The following is a 16,852-nucleotide window of genomic DNA, read 5'->3' on the forward strand; positions in this document are numbered from 1 at the left end:
TGGGGTTTGAACTCATTTCTCCAGATCATCAGTCTAATGGTCCCTGCAAGCAACCTGTGCATGTGCAGTCACATAGCAACCTGGAAGGTACTGCGCAGGCCTCTCACAAGTTGTTATCTCTATGCCGCGTGTGTGGTCTTGCAAAAATATTTAAAGGTGCTGCACATTCAAATGAACAGGCCACACACAATGAAAATAGTTTAGAGGTGTTAGTGGTCCAGGACTCTAGATTACCAGTCCAGTAACATAACCACTATGCTACCAATCTTGTTATGAGTTATAGTGAGACTATGTGAACAATCTATTGCACTTTAAGAACAATAAAGATCTTTTTATCTCTCCTCTTTGGTTTGCATTTCCAAAACATATTTGCACTGAGTCTTTCTCCTCTGGTATATGTTCCATTATAGTTTAATAACAATGATAGCAGAGATAGGTTAAAAAACTGTCTGAAAATCAGAAGATAAGCCAAGAATACCACACTTTTTCTTTTCTGGTGCCAGAAGCAGGATCCCAAATGGCTTTTTTTTAAACAAAAAGCAAGTGCATAAATACTTGAAAAAATGAAAAGTGTATGGGAAAAAGTAGGTTTAGAGAACTGATATGGGCTTACTGAATATTTGAATTTAGGAGTATTTACAGCACAGAAACAGGCCATTGGGCCCAATAGGCTAATATTGATGTTTATGCAGCACATGAGTCAAACTTAATGGGACTAACGGTGTTCTGTACAATTTTATGATAAAACTTTCTTTGTGACTGTGCTAAGCGATGCCTTGCTGGTTAAAGTGCTGGTGTGCCATCATAATAGACTGTTTAAAAGGCTGACGAACCAGTGAATGTAACAATTATAGCAAAATCTATTATACCTGTACACCAGGCCAATGAGTCAGGATGGGGAGAAATCAAGGGGACAGGATTACAAACCAGCTCAAAAAATTTACAACTAATGCAAGCGTTTTTTTATGGTCAAGAGCAAAATACTGCAGATGCTGGACACCTGAAAGGTCACAAACCTGAAACAGATGCTGCTAGACCTGCTGAATATTTCCTACATTTTCTGTTTTTATTACATTTTTTTAAAATGGTATTTGGTATAATTTTCAAGATAATGTGAAATATTTTTCTCATTTTCCATAAGGTGTCAGTGGATTTATCAAGATAGTAGATCTACCAGCCACTGTCATAATAAGAGAAGATACTCCAGCAGGAGTTCCTATCTTTAACTTTTCAGTGGTGTCAACAATTGGTGAGATTTCATTAACTCCTAAAATAGCAGATACCAATCCGGTCAACAACTTCTTTACTGTCTCTGTTAGGCGTGATCTATATTTGGAGGTAAGAATATTTTTTTCAAATAGTGTTACTAAAGGAAATTCAATTAATGTTGGGGGGTAAGGGGCAAAACGATGAACATCTATTATAATAACCTACCATCCCTGATACTGGTTTGTTCCATATATAGAAAAGATCATCTTTTACCTTGATATTTCTTATTATGGTGTTGGGGTATTGTCCACAATTTGTGTAATGTTAGGACTGTGGAGGACAGTAAACCGCTACAGATTTAGATACACAGGGACAATGGGCCAAACTGTGGGAATGGTATTTACCTAGGTTAGTGCAGTATTATGTATTTGGGGAGAACCAACTGTGTATACCTACACCTTACATGGAACAGGACCGAAATCAGTTGAGAGAGTAAAGTATCTTGGTGTTTATAATCTAGAATTCATTAAAAGTTCACAACCAATGAAGCCATAGCCAAAGATAATTGGGCATTAGGTTGTATTAAAAGGACTATTCAATAAAATGCAGAAGGCACCATCTTGTCCTTGTACAAGACCTTGCTGAAACTGTATTTAGAATACTACGTCCAATTTTGATCCCTTCTTATGGCGGACCGGTATAGAGGTTATTGAAAAGGTTCAAAGTAGAATGACAAGAATGATTCCCATCTTATCCCATATTATAAAATCTTAGTTACTCAGAGTTGTGTCTATTCACTTTCGAGATGTGTAGACTTTATAGAAGCACACAAAATTTAAAGGACGAGATTGCTCTCCCATTGAGTGACTATTTCAGCTTAATAGACTGGGGAATGTCAGGGGTCACGTGTACAAGTTACACAAGAGTAGGACTAGGCTCCTCTCTTCGCATCGGACAGTTCTTGGCTGGGGCAGAGGTCATGTCTTATAAAACGTAGATGTAATGCTAAGTAATAGGACATAATCAATGTGACCACCTCGACTTGATTTTGATTGTCGAAAGGGTCAGAGAGCAATTTTCTGGAGGTTTCCCCTGATTGTCCATGGGAGACTACATGGCTGCTGCTGGCTAAGGAATGTCTAATCATGATGCTTCATGGATCAAAACTGTGTGGGGTAGGCTTGATGGATCAGATTGTCTTTTTCCTGCTCATCATTTTCATATGTTTGTGTTATTACTTTATTTGCTCTTAAGTCTAACAGCTTTGTCTCATGGCAGATACCAGAAGCTTGTCACTATTACAAATCAAAGGATAAACATAATATTAATCTATCTGCTCCCATTCACATGGCCCAGTAGTAGGAAGCTACTGAGAAAGCTAAGTAATGGGTGTGGGTGGACAGCATCAGGGTTCATCTTCACACAGAGGCAACCTATGTCCTCTATTGTCACCACTCAGGGAACACCAAATGTAGGTGTCACCCCTTGACAGCAAACACTTTTTATCAGTAGGATGGAAATGGAATGGATCAAAAAGTACAGATGCTGGAAATCTGAATCAAAAATCGAATAATCGGGAAACGCTCAGCAAGTCAAACATCATCTGTGGAGAGAGAACGAGTTAATGCTTCTGACAATAGGTCATGGACCTGAAATATTAACTCTGTTTCCTTTCTCCACAGATGCTGCCTGGCTGGATGAGTTTTTCCAACATTTTCCATTTTTATTTGAGGTGAATTCATACTTGCTTTTGAAGCTGCGTTTTCATTTGATTCTCTGTCCAGATGATCAAATATTTGGGCCCAAGATACTAAAACAGTGTTTGTTAGAACTCAGATAGGCAAGCAGTGCAGAATAAAACACTGGAGCCTAGTCTTTATACACTTAACAGTTTTTATTTAGAGAGGCATGGTTAGCATATCATGCACCTCTAAGCATAAACCATATTTTCGGCCTGATCATTTTTTATATATATTTATGTATGCACAGGCGAGTCCCCAATTAATGCCCATCACCAGAATACAATTGATAAATTGATAGGGATAAACAAGTAACAACATTTTCACCTGAATTTCAACAGCAAATGCAAACATCCAGTCACAGCTTAAATGAAAATCTTGGCCATTTATAGAGTTGTGTTTGTGATCATTTGCAATGTTTTCTCCTTTTCGCTTCTGTCTACATGTAAGCGTCGATTAGAAATTCCCAAGTTTCCACTTGAAGACATTTTCTGAGGCTCAGTCCTATTTAGCTATGACATCTGTAAGTTTGGATGTTCTAGATGGACAGAGCTTCATGGAAGAACTAAAATATCAGTTCCTCTTTCCCATTAGTTAAACTACACCATTAAAAACCGTCTCATGGTTGTAAATTGAATGGAATAATGTTGCCACCAGTACACCACGACTACCTTCCAAGCAGGCATTGAACACCTGCGCAAAAGGTGTCAACATAGCTTCACATAGAAAGTGCTTTTCTTTTTCTCAGTTTGAATTATTACAACATATGCTCCTGGAACTGCAAGATGCATGTATGTATGAAATAAACTCCCATTTTCTTATTTCAGGTGATTGTCTCAGAAAATCAAGGACTGGACTATGAAACTCAATCCAATTACGTCCTGTTAATCTATGTTGTAGATAATAACGGGAACGCAGACTTTCAAACACTTACAGTTTTATTAAGCGATGTTAATGAACCTCCAAGATTCCTGGATCATCTAGTAAACGGAGGTAGGCGGCACATAAGAACATTTTGTAAAAACAGTAGGGGCAGAGTTTTCACCCGTGGCATTATACGACCATTTCACCCTCTTTACAAGCATAATTTAAAAATGCACCCTTGGACACCGTTGCTTTTGATCTAATCACCTTTGCGGAGACATGGGCTGGAATTTTACCAGTCGCTCAGAGAGGGGCTGGGAGGGAAGCCCGATGTCTTCACATTGCTTGCGGGTATTACGAGAGGCGGTCGGGCTGGTGGGAAGGAGTTCGTGCTTCAATGCGGCGGCAGGTTATTAAGCTTGTTAAACAGGCAATTAATTCAGAAGCAGATTCACATTTTACGAGGAACACCCAGGAAAAGCCAGGCTTCAAAGCCTCACCAGCTATAATGAGACGGAAGCTCAGCAACAAGTCAGTTATGGCTGCAATCGACAGTCATTACGCATGGTCGGGTAACTTGATGGGGTGTGTTATATAGGGTGCATAGTGGCAGTAATCAGTTTGGTTCTGAGACACACTTGGCTGGCATATTCGGAGGGGGGCGCTCTGGTTGAGTGTCCTCACTGACTTGGCACTTGCATGTGCAGAGTAAAGGGAATGGTATGGCCAAGAGAGAGTGTGGGAAAATGGCACACTGACACGGAACACAAAAGTCCGAGTGTATCAAGCCTGTGTCCTCAGTACCTTGCTCTATGGCAGCGAGGCCTGGACAACGTATGTCAGCCAAGAGCGACGTCTCAATTCATTCCATCTTCTCTGCCTCCGGAGAATACTTGGCATCAGGTGGCAGGACCGTATCTCCAACGCAGAAGTCCTCTAGGCGGCCAACATCCTCAGCATATACACACTACTGAGCCGGCGGCACTTGAGATGGCTTGGCCATGTGAGCCGCATGGAAGATGGCAGGATCCCCAAGGACACATTGTACAGCGAGCTCGCCACTGGTATCAGACCCACCGGCCGTCCATGTCTCCGCTTTAAAGACGTCTGCAAACGCGACATGAAGTCCTGTGACATTGATCACAAATCGTGGGAGTCAGTTTCCAGTGATCGTCAGAGCTGGCGGACAGCCATAAAGGTGGGGATAAAGTGTGACGAGTCGATGAGACTTAGCAGTTGGCAGGAAAAAAGACAGAAGTGCAAGGAGAGAGGCAACTGTGTAACAGCCCCGACAACCAATTTTATTTGCAGCACCTGTGGAAGAGCCTGTCACTCTAGAATTGGCCTTTATAGCCACTCCAGGCACTGCTCCACAAACCACTGACCTCCTCCAGGCGCTTACCCATTGTCTCTCGAGACAAGGAGGCCAAAGAAAAAGAAAAAAAAAGCCCTGAAAAGTGAGTTCAGCTACCTGCTTTGGGTCTCATTCACTCAGGTTTCAAGACCTGCAGTGAGAAGGAGCATCAGAGAAAGAGAGAGCTGCAGCCCCGGGAGCAGGCCTTCAACACCTAGAGGGGCACCGGGAACATCAGCCTGGAAGGGGGCAAGGAAGAGGGCAGAAGGAAACGTCACAAGCCTCTGGCACACAGAAGAGACTACCCACCAGAGAGGATCTACCATCAGAGGCTCAGTTACTTGCAAACGTCAGAGAATACGAACATACGAATTAGGAGCAGAAGTAGGTCATTCAGCCCCTCTAGCCTGCTCTGCCATTCAATAAGATCCTGAGTAATCTGTTTGTGTTTCGAATTCCACACTCCCATCTACCCTCGATAACCTTTGATTCCCTTACCAAACAAGAATCTATCTACCTCGGCCTTAAAAGTATTCAATGACCCCGCCTTCACCACCTTCTGAGGCAGAGTGTTCCAAAGTCACACAACCCTCTAAGAGGAAAAACTTCTCCTCATCTTTGTCCTAAAAGGGTGACCTCTAATTTTAAAACAGTACTTCCTAGTTTGGGACTCACCCACAAGAGGAAACATCCTCTCCACATCCACCTTGTCTAGACCATTCAGGATCTTATACACTTCAATCAAGTCTCCCCTCACTTTTCTAAACTCCAGTGAAAACAAGCCCAGTCTGTCCAACCTTTCCTCATAAGACAACCCGCTCATTCCAGGTATCAATTCTAGTAAACCTCCTCTGAACCACCTCCAATGCATTTACTTCCTTCCTTAAATAAGGAGACCAAAACTACACACAGTATTCGAGATGCGGTTCAGATGCCTGGATAGACCTGGTGGAGCCCTTCACTGTATCCCAGCAAGGGTCTCGCGTATTGTGGTGATGTGCTATGCACTGCCCAACCTGGCACGACAGAGGGGAGACGCTTTGAACAATAAGGAAATCCTGGAATGCAATGTCTCTCCTGAGGTTGAGGATATGGAGGGGGATACTGACCAGGTGCTACATGATGAAAACACTGAGGGACTGCAAGCAAGGCACTATGGGATACGCAAAAGGGAGGCTCGTGGTTCCCTAATACAGGCAGTTTTCAGATGAGCCTTACTAACACATTCATTCAATCTAATAAAACCACAACCTGCTGACGCCCTGTTGCTAATTCCTTAATTGCCCTTACCATTTCCCTGCATCCATAAATATATTGACAATGGCATGGGGAATGCAGTCAAGATTGTTTTCCTTGGAGAAGAGAAGGCTGAGGGGTGATTTAATAGAGGTATTCAAGATCATGAGGGGTCTGGTCAGAGTAGATAGAGAGAAGCTGTTCCCACTCGTGAAAGGATCGAGAACAAGAGGGCACAGATTTGAAGTATTTGGTAAGAGAAACAAAAGCGACATAGGGAAAACTTTTTCTCGCAGCGAGTGGTTAAGGTCTGGGATTCACTGCCCTGAGAGTGTGGTGGAGGCAGGTTCAATTGAAGCATTCAAAAGGGAATTAGACTGTTGTATGAAAAGGAAGAATGTGCAGGGTTACGGGGAGAAAGCAGGGGAATGGAACGGAGTGAATTGCTCTTTCAGAGAGTCAGTGTGGACACAATGGGCCAAATGGTCTCCTTCTGCACTGTAACAATTCTGTGATTCTGTGGATGGAAAGGGGAATGCATTAACCTCATTCGGAGTGGTCCTTCCCATCGAATCTTTTGCGGGAGTCAGTGACCTGATAAAGGCCCAGTAGTGTGTCAAGAAGTAAAGGAGTCTTTTTGTGTTGCACCATCCCAGATTTCATTTGAAACACATGCAGAGCAAGGTGACATCCATTAACAAAATATAACCCATGAATCCCAAGTGCAGCTAGGTGCACTTTTTAAGGCACTTATGGCTGCTCCTATGTTGTGCTGCCCTGCGATGCCAGCTGAGGTGGAGGCAGGCTGCTGACCTTTGTGTTCCAAGGGTTTCAATTACCTTGGCAGGCCTCCTCTGGTTGCCTGAGGCCTGGAGGTCCCAGGAATATTTGAGGGCCTCCTGCACAGATGCAGGAGCTGCCTCTGTCACTGCGGCCTCATGAGGTGCTGGTGTCATTGGAGAGGACGAGGATCTCTGCCCATGCCAGGAGTCCCCTGAGAGGGGCACTCAGATGCATTAGGCAGACACTCCTTCACTCTTTCAGAGCACACTTTGAACTCCTCAGATGAGGAGGGAGCTCCAAGACCTGGCAGTGACTCTAGGCATCTCCCGCACCACACACTGCTCCACAGAGCTCATGGAAATGGCGATGGAAAGCAGGTCTTCCCACATCTCTGGCATCCACTGGCTGGTTTGCTGGATGTGTCTCACCATGAAGGTCACCAATCTCTCAATGGAGCAGGCCATGTAACCACATACCAGAGACATGGCTGCACTCATGGCCTGGATGGACTCCTCCATTGTTCACGCATAGGTGCGCATAGCCTCAGGAAGCTCCGCCAGATGTTCACGCACGTCATGATGTAGCTCCAGCAGCTGCCGCCTGTTAATGACTCTGGAGGTGCATCATCAGCCTGAAGCCCAACATCACCATGCCCTGCCACAGTTGTCTGAGTGTGAGTGGCCTTGACTGTCGCTGCCTCATTCAGCTACAGTGGCGTATCTGTACTGTGCTCACCAGACTGTGACCCTGTGATGACCCACCGACATGAGAGTATCTGCGTTGGTGGAGGGGACCAGGTAAATGATGTGACAGTATATCCTCTGAGGTCCCCTCCTTCTCAGAGATGGATAGCTGTCACCCACTCACAGCAGATGGCTACTCACGTCATTGACCTGATAGAGCAGAGTGACTAGAGGGTAACGCACATTCCATCATGTCCTTATGACTAGTCCTAGTTGGGACCTTCATGTGACCAGTGGTAGACACATGAGCACCATGCTTTGTGCTTGCCAGAAGGTCTCTTGTTCCCATCCATTAGGCCACTCACTCTATTGGGGCTCCACCCCAGTCTCACCATCAGCTATTACTAAACTGGCCTTCAGGCCTCCCAGCTCCAGTACCTCTACTTCCATGAGAACCAGGATGGCGAGATATGGGCTGCCGCAACACGTCTTGGCTCTCTCCCTTGCGTTCTGAGCTCGCTTCTCCTGCAAGTACATTAATTTCCATTATTAGTCGTCTGTCAAAGACACACACAATGCCTGTGCTGGTGGCCCATCATGCTGCCACAGGGATGCCTACAGCATGCGCCCATACAGTAGCGGTCATGTAGGAGTCGACTCTGACTGACCAGGGCCCTCCATGGAGAGGCAAACATGCCTGACAGCCAATCTGCTACTTGGGCATTGGCAGTGATTGGGTGGGCATACTCTTTCTACCAATTTCACATTCATCCTTAGTCACATATAAGGGTGTAAGCTGAACATTGTTTTCTGCACTCACATCGCTGGCATGCATCAGGCCATTGATCCTATTATGGCAATTAACCACGTGCAAGGGATAACCATGGCTGCTCACCTCCTCTGACGTTTCCATCCAGGCTTGCTTAGTTTGCTGAGCCGTTTTCCTTTTCCCCTCCTGGCAGAAGAGGACCTTCCTCCTAGACCAAACAACCTGGAGGAGCAATGCAGGGAGGCATCCATGAACCATGGGGCCACGCTTGATCTCCCTTCGGCCATCACTGGACGTGTTTTAGTTGCCAGGGCTCCCTCTCTGGTGTCTCTGGGGTACTGCCTTTGCAACTACTATTGGGTGCCATTTAAATATGGGACCAGCATTAAGTCAGCAGTGACTTCCCCCTGCTCATACAGAATGCTACCCTGCTCATGCAGAATGGCACACGTTTCCGGTCCCAATGTCAGGATTTCAGAGAAAATCCCAGCCATGGTTACAAGGTGACAAATGTTGGGAAATAAATATTCCAGGGTACACAACATTTTGAAAAGGCAGACAAAATGGAAAAGGAGGAGGAGTAGCCCTGATAGTAAAGGATGACATAAGACAATAGTGAGAAAGGATCTTGGCTCAGAAAATCAGGAAGTAGAATCAGTATGGGTAAAGATTAGGAATAAAACGCATCAGAAAACAGTGGTGGGAGTAGTTTATAGGTCCCCTAACAGTAGTTATACCATTGAATACAGCATTAAGCAAGAAATAATTGGAGCTTGTAACAAAGACAATGTAATAATCATGGGGGAGCTTGAATCTTCATATGGACTGGACAAACCAAATTGGCAAAGGTAGTCTGGAAGGTGAGTTTGTAGAATGCCTTCACGGCAGTGTCCTGGAAGAAAATGTTGTGGAACCAACAAGGGATAAAGCTATTTTAGACCTAATATAGTGTAATGCGGCAGGTTTAATTAGTAAGCGCACAGTAAAAGATCCTCTGGGGAAAAAGTGATCATAATACAATTGAATTTCATATTAAGTTTGAAAGCAATATATTCCAGTCCCAAACAAGAATCCTAAACCTAAACAAAATCAATTCCACAGGTATGAGGGGAGAGCTGGCTAAGGTTGATTGGGTAAATAGAATAAAAGGTATGGTGGTAAATAGATAGTGGGAAACTTTTTAAAAAACAAATTAAAATGTTCAGCAAAAATATATTCCATTAAAAAAACAAAACCTCAGCAAGAAAGATCCATCCATGGAATTTAAGGATAGTGTTAGATTAAAGAAAAAGCTTTTAATGTTGTAAAGATTAGTAGTATGCCTGAAGATTGGGACTGTTTTGGAAACCAGAAAAGGGCAGCCAAAAGATTGTTAAAAGGGGGAAAAAATAGAATATGGGAGTAAACTGGCTGGGAATATTAAAACAAATGGTAAGAGCTTTCAAAAGTACATAAAATGGAGGGGAGTAGCTAAAATAAAGGTTGGTCCCTTAGAGGCAGAGACGTGAGAAATTATCATGAGGAACGAGGAAATGGCAGAGACATTGATCAAATATATTGTGCCTGATTTCACAGTAGAAGGAACAAATTACATACCAGAAATAGAGGGTAACAAAGGGGTTAATAAGAATGAGAAACATAAAATAATTAATATCAGAGAAAAAATTTTAGAGAAACTTAAGGGACTAAAATCTGACAACTCCCCAGAACCTGCTGGCCTACATCCTAGGGTTCTAAAACAGGCAGCTGCAGAGATGATGGATGCACTGGTTGTAATTTTCCAAAATTCCCTAGATTCTAGAATGGTTCCAGCAGATTGGAAGTCAGCAAATGTAACACTGCTATTCAAGGAAGGAGTGAGAGAGAAAACAGGGAACTACAGGCCAGTTAGCCTGACATCAGTCATCAGGAAAGTGCTGGAATCATTATTAAGGAAATCTTAACAATGCACGTCAAAGATTATAGTGTGATCAGACAAAGTCAACATGGTTTTACAAAAGGGAAATTGCATTTGACAAATTTATTAGAGTTTTTTGAGACTGTAATTAGTAGGGTAAATAAAGGGGAGCCAATAGATGTAGTATACTTGGATTTCCTAAAGACATTTGATAAGGTGCCACACGAAAGGTTAAAATGCAAGATAAGGGCTCATGGAGTTGGGGGTAATAATATTAGCACAGATAGAGGATTGGCCACAGACAGGGAGCAGAGTGTAGGGATAAATGGGGCATTTTCAAGTTGGCATGCTGTAACTAGTGGAGTGCCATAAGGATCAGTGCTGGGTCCTCAGCTATTTACAATCTATATTAATGACTGAGACCAAGAGTAATATATCCCAGTTTGTTGATGCACAAAGCTAGGTGGGAATGTAAGCTGTGAGGAGGACACAAAGAGGCTGCAAAGAGATGTTTAAATGAGTGGGCAACAAGGTGGTAGATGGAATATAACGTGGGGAAGTGTGAGGTTATTCACTTTAGTAGTAAGAATAGAAAAGCAGAATATTTTTTAAAAGGCACAAAACTTTTAAATATTGATGTTCGGAGAGACTTGGGTATACTCGTACAAGGAGCACAGAAAGTTAGCATGCAGGTTCAGCAAGCAATTTAGAAGGCAAATGGCATGTTGGCCTTTACTGCAAGGGATTTGGAGTACAAGAATAAGGAAGTCTGCTCCAATTGTATAGGGTAAAAGCAAAATACTGCGGCTGCTGGAAATCTGAAACAAAAACAAGAAATGCTGGAATCACTCAGCAGGTCTGGCAGCATCTGTGGAAAGAGAAGCAGAGTTAACGTTTCGGGTCAGTGACCCTTCTTCGGAACAGGGTTCCGAAGAAGGGTCACTGACCCGAAACGTTAACTCTGCTTCTCTTTCCACAGATGCTGCCAGACCTGCTGAGTGATTCCAGCACAATTGTATAGGGCTTTGGTGAGACCACAACTGCAGTTTTGGTCTCCACATTTAAGGAAGGATATACTTCAACTGGAGGTGGTACAATGAAGATTCACTAGATTGGTTCCCGGGATGAGAGAGTTTACTTTTTATTAATTATTCAGTCCTGGGATGTGGGCATAGTTGACAGGGCCAACATTTGTTGTCCGTCCCTAATTCCCCTTGAGAATATGGCGGTGAGCCGCCTCTTGAACCGCTGCAGTCCAATATGGTGTAGGTACACTCACAGTGTTGTTAGGAAGGGAGTTCCAGGATTTTAACCCAGTGATAGTGAAGAAATGTTGATTACTGTTCCAAGTCAGGATGGTGTGTGGCTTGGAGAGAAACTTGCAGGCAGTGGTGTTCTCATGCGTCTGCTGCCCTTGTCCTTCTAGGTGGTAGAGGTCACAGGTTTGGAAGGTGCTGTCGAAGGTGCCTTAGCAAGTGGCTGCAGTGTATCTTGTAGCTGGTACACACTGCTGCCACTGTGCACCTGTGGTCGAGGGAGTGAATGTTAAAGGTGGTAAATGGGGTGATGATCAAGCGGGCTGCTTTGTCCTGGATGGTGCCAAGCTTCTTCAGTGTTGTTGGCGCTGCACTCATCAATGGAAAATGGACAGTATTCCATCACACTCCTGACTTGTGCCTTGTAGATGGTGGCTAGGCATTGCGGAGTCAGGAGGTGAGTTACTCGCCACAGAATTCCCAGCCTCTGACCTGCTCTTGTAGCCACAGTATTTATATGGTTGGTCCAGTTAAGTTTCTGGTCAATGATAATGCCAAGGATATTGATGGTGGGAGATTCAGCAATGGTAATGCTGTTGAATATCAAGGGGAGATGGTTTGATTGTCTCTTGTTGGAGGTGGTCATTGTTGGCACTTACAGATACGAATGTAACTTGCCACTTATCAACCCAAGCCTGAATGTTGTCTAGGTCTTACTGCATGCGCGTAAGGATTACTTCAGTATCTGAGGAATTGCAAATGGTACTGAACACTGTGCAATCATCAGCGAACATCCCCACTTCTGACCTTATGACGAACGGAAGGTCATTGATAAAGCAGCTGAGGATGGTTGGACCTAGGACACTAACCTGAGGAACTCCTGTAGCCATGTCTTGGGCCTGAAATTATTGGACTCCAATAACTACAGCTGCCTTCCTTTGTGCTAGGTACGACTCCAACCAGCAGAGAGTTTTCCCACTGATTCCCATTGACTTGAATTTTGTTAGGGCTCCTTAATGCTACACTCGGTCAAATGCTGCCTTGATATCAAGGACAGTCACTCCCGCCTCACCTCTGGAGTGCAACACTTTTGTCCATGTTTGGACCAAAGATGGAATATGATCTGGAGCCAGGTGGTCCAGGCAGAACCCAAACTGAGCATCGGTACGCAGGTTATTGCTGAGTAAGTGCCGCTTAATATCATTGTCGATGACACCTTCTGTCAATTTGCTGATAATTGAGAGTAGACTGATAGGGCGGTAATTGGCCAGATTGTATTTGTCCTGCTTTTTGTGGACAGGACATACCTGGCCAATTTTCCACATTGTCGGGTGGATTCCAGTGTTGTAGCTGTACTGGAACAGCCTGGCTAGGGGAACAGCTAGTTCTGGAGCACCAGTCTGCAGCATCACAACCAGGATGTTGGCTGGGCCCATAGGCTTTGCTGTATCCAGTGCTGTCAGTCATTTCTTGATATCCCGTGGAGTGAATCGAGTTGGCTGAAGACTGGCATCTGTGATGAGAGGATGAGTAAATCAGCTCTAAACTCTCTGGAGTTTAGAAAAATGAAAGGTGATCTCATTGAAACATATTAGATTCTGAAGGGGCTTGACAGGGCAGACACTGAGATTGTTTCCCCTGGCTGAGGAATCTACAACACAGCGGCACAGTCTGAGGATAAGGAGTTGATCATTTAGGGGTGAAATGAGGAGAAATTTCTACACTCAGAGGGTTGTGAATTTTCAAGGTTCTCTACTCTAGAGAGTAGTGGATGCTCCATCATTGAATATATTCAAGGCTGGGATTTATAGAGTTTTGATCTCTTAGGGAATCAAAGGCTATGGGGAGCATGCAGGAAAGTGGGATTGAGGCAAAAGATCAGCCATGATTGTATTGAATGGCAGAGCAAGTTCGAGGGGCTGTTTGGTTTGCTCCTGCTGCTTTTTCTTATGTTCTTATGACACACTGGGGTAGATCTTGACTTCTGACTAAAGAAAGACTGGCATTTACATCATCCTTTCGTGACCTCAGGATGTGTCAAAGCATTTCACAACCAATTAAGTGTCAACTTGAAGTGTCATTACCGTTGTCAGGTAGGATTCATGCACAGCAAATTCCCGCAAATAAGATCAAAACTAATCTAATGATGTTGGTTGAGTGAAAACTATTTGCCCCAGAACACCGGGGAGCATGCCTTTGGTTGTTTAGGCATCTGACCACTGAAGCATGGCAGCCATGAGGCCCAGCCCCATTTGAATCTGATTGAGAAACAAGCCGATGTTCCCAGTAGGCTGTAGTTCCAGTAACACTGAGGGAATGCTGCCTCAGTGGAGGTACTGTCTTTAGGATGAGACATTAAACAGAGGCCCCATCTGCCCTCTAAGGTGGATGTAAACGATCTCATGACAGTATTTCGAAGAAAGGTAGGGGCGATCTCCTCGATGTCCTGATAATCTTTATCCCCAAACCAACATCACTAAAAACAGATTATTTGGTCATTATCTCATTGCTGTGCACAAATTGGGTGCATGCTTTCTACGTTTATAACAGAGACTGTAAAATGCTTTGGGATGTCCTGAGATTATGAAAGGTGCACTATAAATGCAAGCCTTTATTTCTTATAGATGGACTCTGGATTGAGCAGACTTTGTCTGAAAATGGAAGTCAATGAAAGAAGTAACTCTCAAACCTGCATGGCTCCTGAGTAATTGGATTGATTACTGGTCAGAGTATCAGTGGATACAAGGCATCAGTATCAGGAAATTGTTCTCCAGTCACACAATGAAGCAGGAGGAATTCCTGGAGTTTTAAACACAGAAACAAGACAGGTCTAGTTAAAAGTGGAGGGATCTCACTTTGCAACTTTCAGGATCATGAGCCAGAGTTCCTCAAACTGCAGACACTTGCTGCAGATGTGGTTGTTGTCGATCAGACTGGTGTCCACCAGCTCTCACATTCTACAGTTGCAATACATCACCAGCCCTGCCATCTCTATTGTATTTTATTTAACTAATTAGGTTTTGAAACATCACTTAATTGTCTGTTTATAGTTTTTAATCGAGGTCATAAACTTGTTTAATTTAACTTTAGTTATATGCTTCGTTTTTTAATGTAACTTCGGCCACAGTTCTAATTTAACCCTATTTGTTTATATTTATATTTTATATATCAAACAGCACCTCTTATCACCACCTCACCGAATTCCCACACTCACCAAATTCCCTTGCACACTTGTGAAATCTACACAGGTGAAGCTGCTCTGTATGAATACTCTTATTATTCATTCACTTATTGTTTTACTTACCCTAATTGAAATTTTTAATTTCCTGGCTCTGAGTTTTTTTTCCTTCATTCACGGGATGTGGGTGTCGCTGGTTCGGCCAGCATTTATTGCCCATCCCTAATTGCTCTTGAGAAGGTGGTGGTGAGCTCCCTTCTTGAACCATTGCAGTCCATGCGGGGTAGATACACCAACATTGCTGTGAGGAAGGGGGCTTCCAGGAATTTGACTCAGCGACAGTGAAGGAACAGCGATATAGTTCCAAGTCAGGATGGTGTGTAGCTTGGAGGGGAACCTGCAGGTGGTGGTGTTCCCATGCATCTGCTGCCATTGTCCTTCTAGGTGGTAGAGTTTGCGTGTTTAGAAGGTGCTGTTGAAGGAGCCTTGGTGAGTTGCTGCAGTGCATCTTGTAGATGGTACGCACTGGAGCCACTGTGCATCGGGCGATGGTGTGATCAAGCAGGCTGCTTTGTCCTGGCATTTAAACCAATGCCCTAGTTGAGAGGGGTGGGGGGGAAACCACCACCGAGTCACTTACCTGCTTTCCTGTGATGCCACACTTAGCTTTTTTCCCCTATTTTTTCGAAACTGGTCTGTTCTCTCATGCTGCTGCTCCCAACTAGCTCAGGCTGGGTCTCGAGCCTCGAGCTTTATTGAAGTGCTCCCCTGCTGCCGGTTCCCTCACAGGGTCCACCCACTTACTCTACTGCCTCCAACAGACTAGATTAGAACTATTTACTCTACTGACATTTCCTAGCTTTTCCAGCACACTTTTGAATATTTATCTAGGTCAAATATTTAAATAATTCCCTCTTAAATGTCTTGATTAACTTAGCTGCAATAGTCACATGTTCATATTCTATTCTAATTTCATATTCTAGTAATGTTCCACATGTCTAAAGATATTTTCTGATCCCTCCTTTTTGCTTTCTGATACTAATAGTAAATTTATGAGCTCTTGTTACCAATTTTCTAATTAGTGGAGATCTTCTTCCACTCTTTCCACCATTAAAGTTTTGAAAGTTTCTAACAGATTCCCCAATTTTGACAAAGTTATTGTACAGTATATTACCACAGTACACTGATAGTGTATGTAACCAGGATATGTTATTGGTTTTATACAAACAAGCTACACTGTTCCCTCATAACTTCATTGATGTACTTTCTTCAATGCCTGTTCATAATGAAGTAAATGGTGCAATGTCACTTCAGTTCAAATCCTGTCCCTCGATGCCATTGAACCTGCCACCAACAAAATAAAGAGCCCACTGCAAATGGAATTGAAAGAATCTCAACATCTATATCAAAAAAGGACACAAGTTGGAGTGTTACAAGGATGCAACAGACATTGAAATCCAGATGACAAACAATTGTCTACTCTCTTGCAACATTCCAACTCAACTATCACTCTGTTGAATATATTTTTACATAAAAGTCTGTTGATCAATAAAGAGGGTTATCTTAACAGGTCCATGAATAATTGTATCCATAGTAGCATGTCAATGTGCTCATTTAATCTGTGTTACTCCACAGCCGTATACGTTGACTTTCTGGAGAATTTAGCAGTTGGTGCAATGATATACGAATTTCAAGCAACTGATCCCGATAGGGATGATGACATTCTCTCAGTAAGTAATTTCCAAAATAAATGAAAACAAATTTTTAAAAAAGCAACTTGCATTTTTTTCCTCAAGGTGGGGACTCATGTTGGGATATAGATGCACCAGTGCCTACATTCCCAGATTACCTCATCTGTGTAACAATTCTTTACTTGCAAGCTTA

The 16,852-nt window shown here is 43.4% G+C and overlaps 1 protein-coding gene across 1 annotated transcript in view; it reads left to right on the forward strand.

The window, feature by feature from the left end:
- The window catches only part of LOC137379357 (cadherin-related family member 3-like), an 88,335-nt gene that overhangs the window by 26,459 nt on the left and 45,024 nt on the right, over window positions 1-16,852 (forward strand). The window contains exons 2-4 of the mRNA XM_068050063.1: window positions 1,142-1,338; window positions 3,776-3,941; window positions 16,604-16,698. Coding sequence (XP_067906164.1) covers window positions 1,142-1,338; window positions 3,776-3,941; window positions 16,604-16,698 — 458 coding nt within the window. The remainder of the gene's footprint in view (window positions 1-1,141; window positions 1,339-3,775; window positions 3,942-16,603; window positions 16,699-16,852) is intronic.

The sequence above is a fragment of the Heterodontus francisci genome, chromosome 18 (genome assembly GCF_036365525.1).
Source record: "Heterodontus francisci isolate sHetFra1 chromosome 18, sHetFra1.hap1, whole genome shotgun sequence".
NCBI classification, from domain to species: Eukaryota; Metazoa; Chordata; class Chondrichthyes; order Heterodontiformes; family Heterodontidae; genus Heterodontus; species Heterodontus francisci.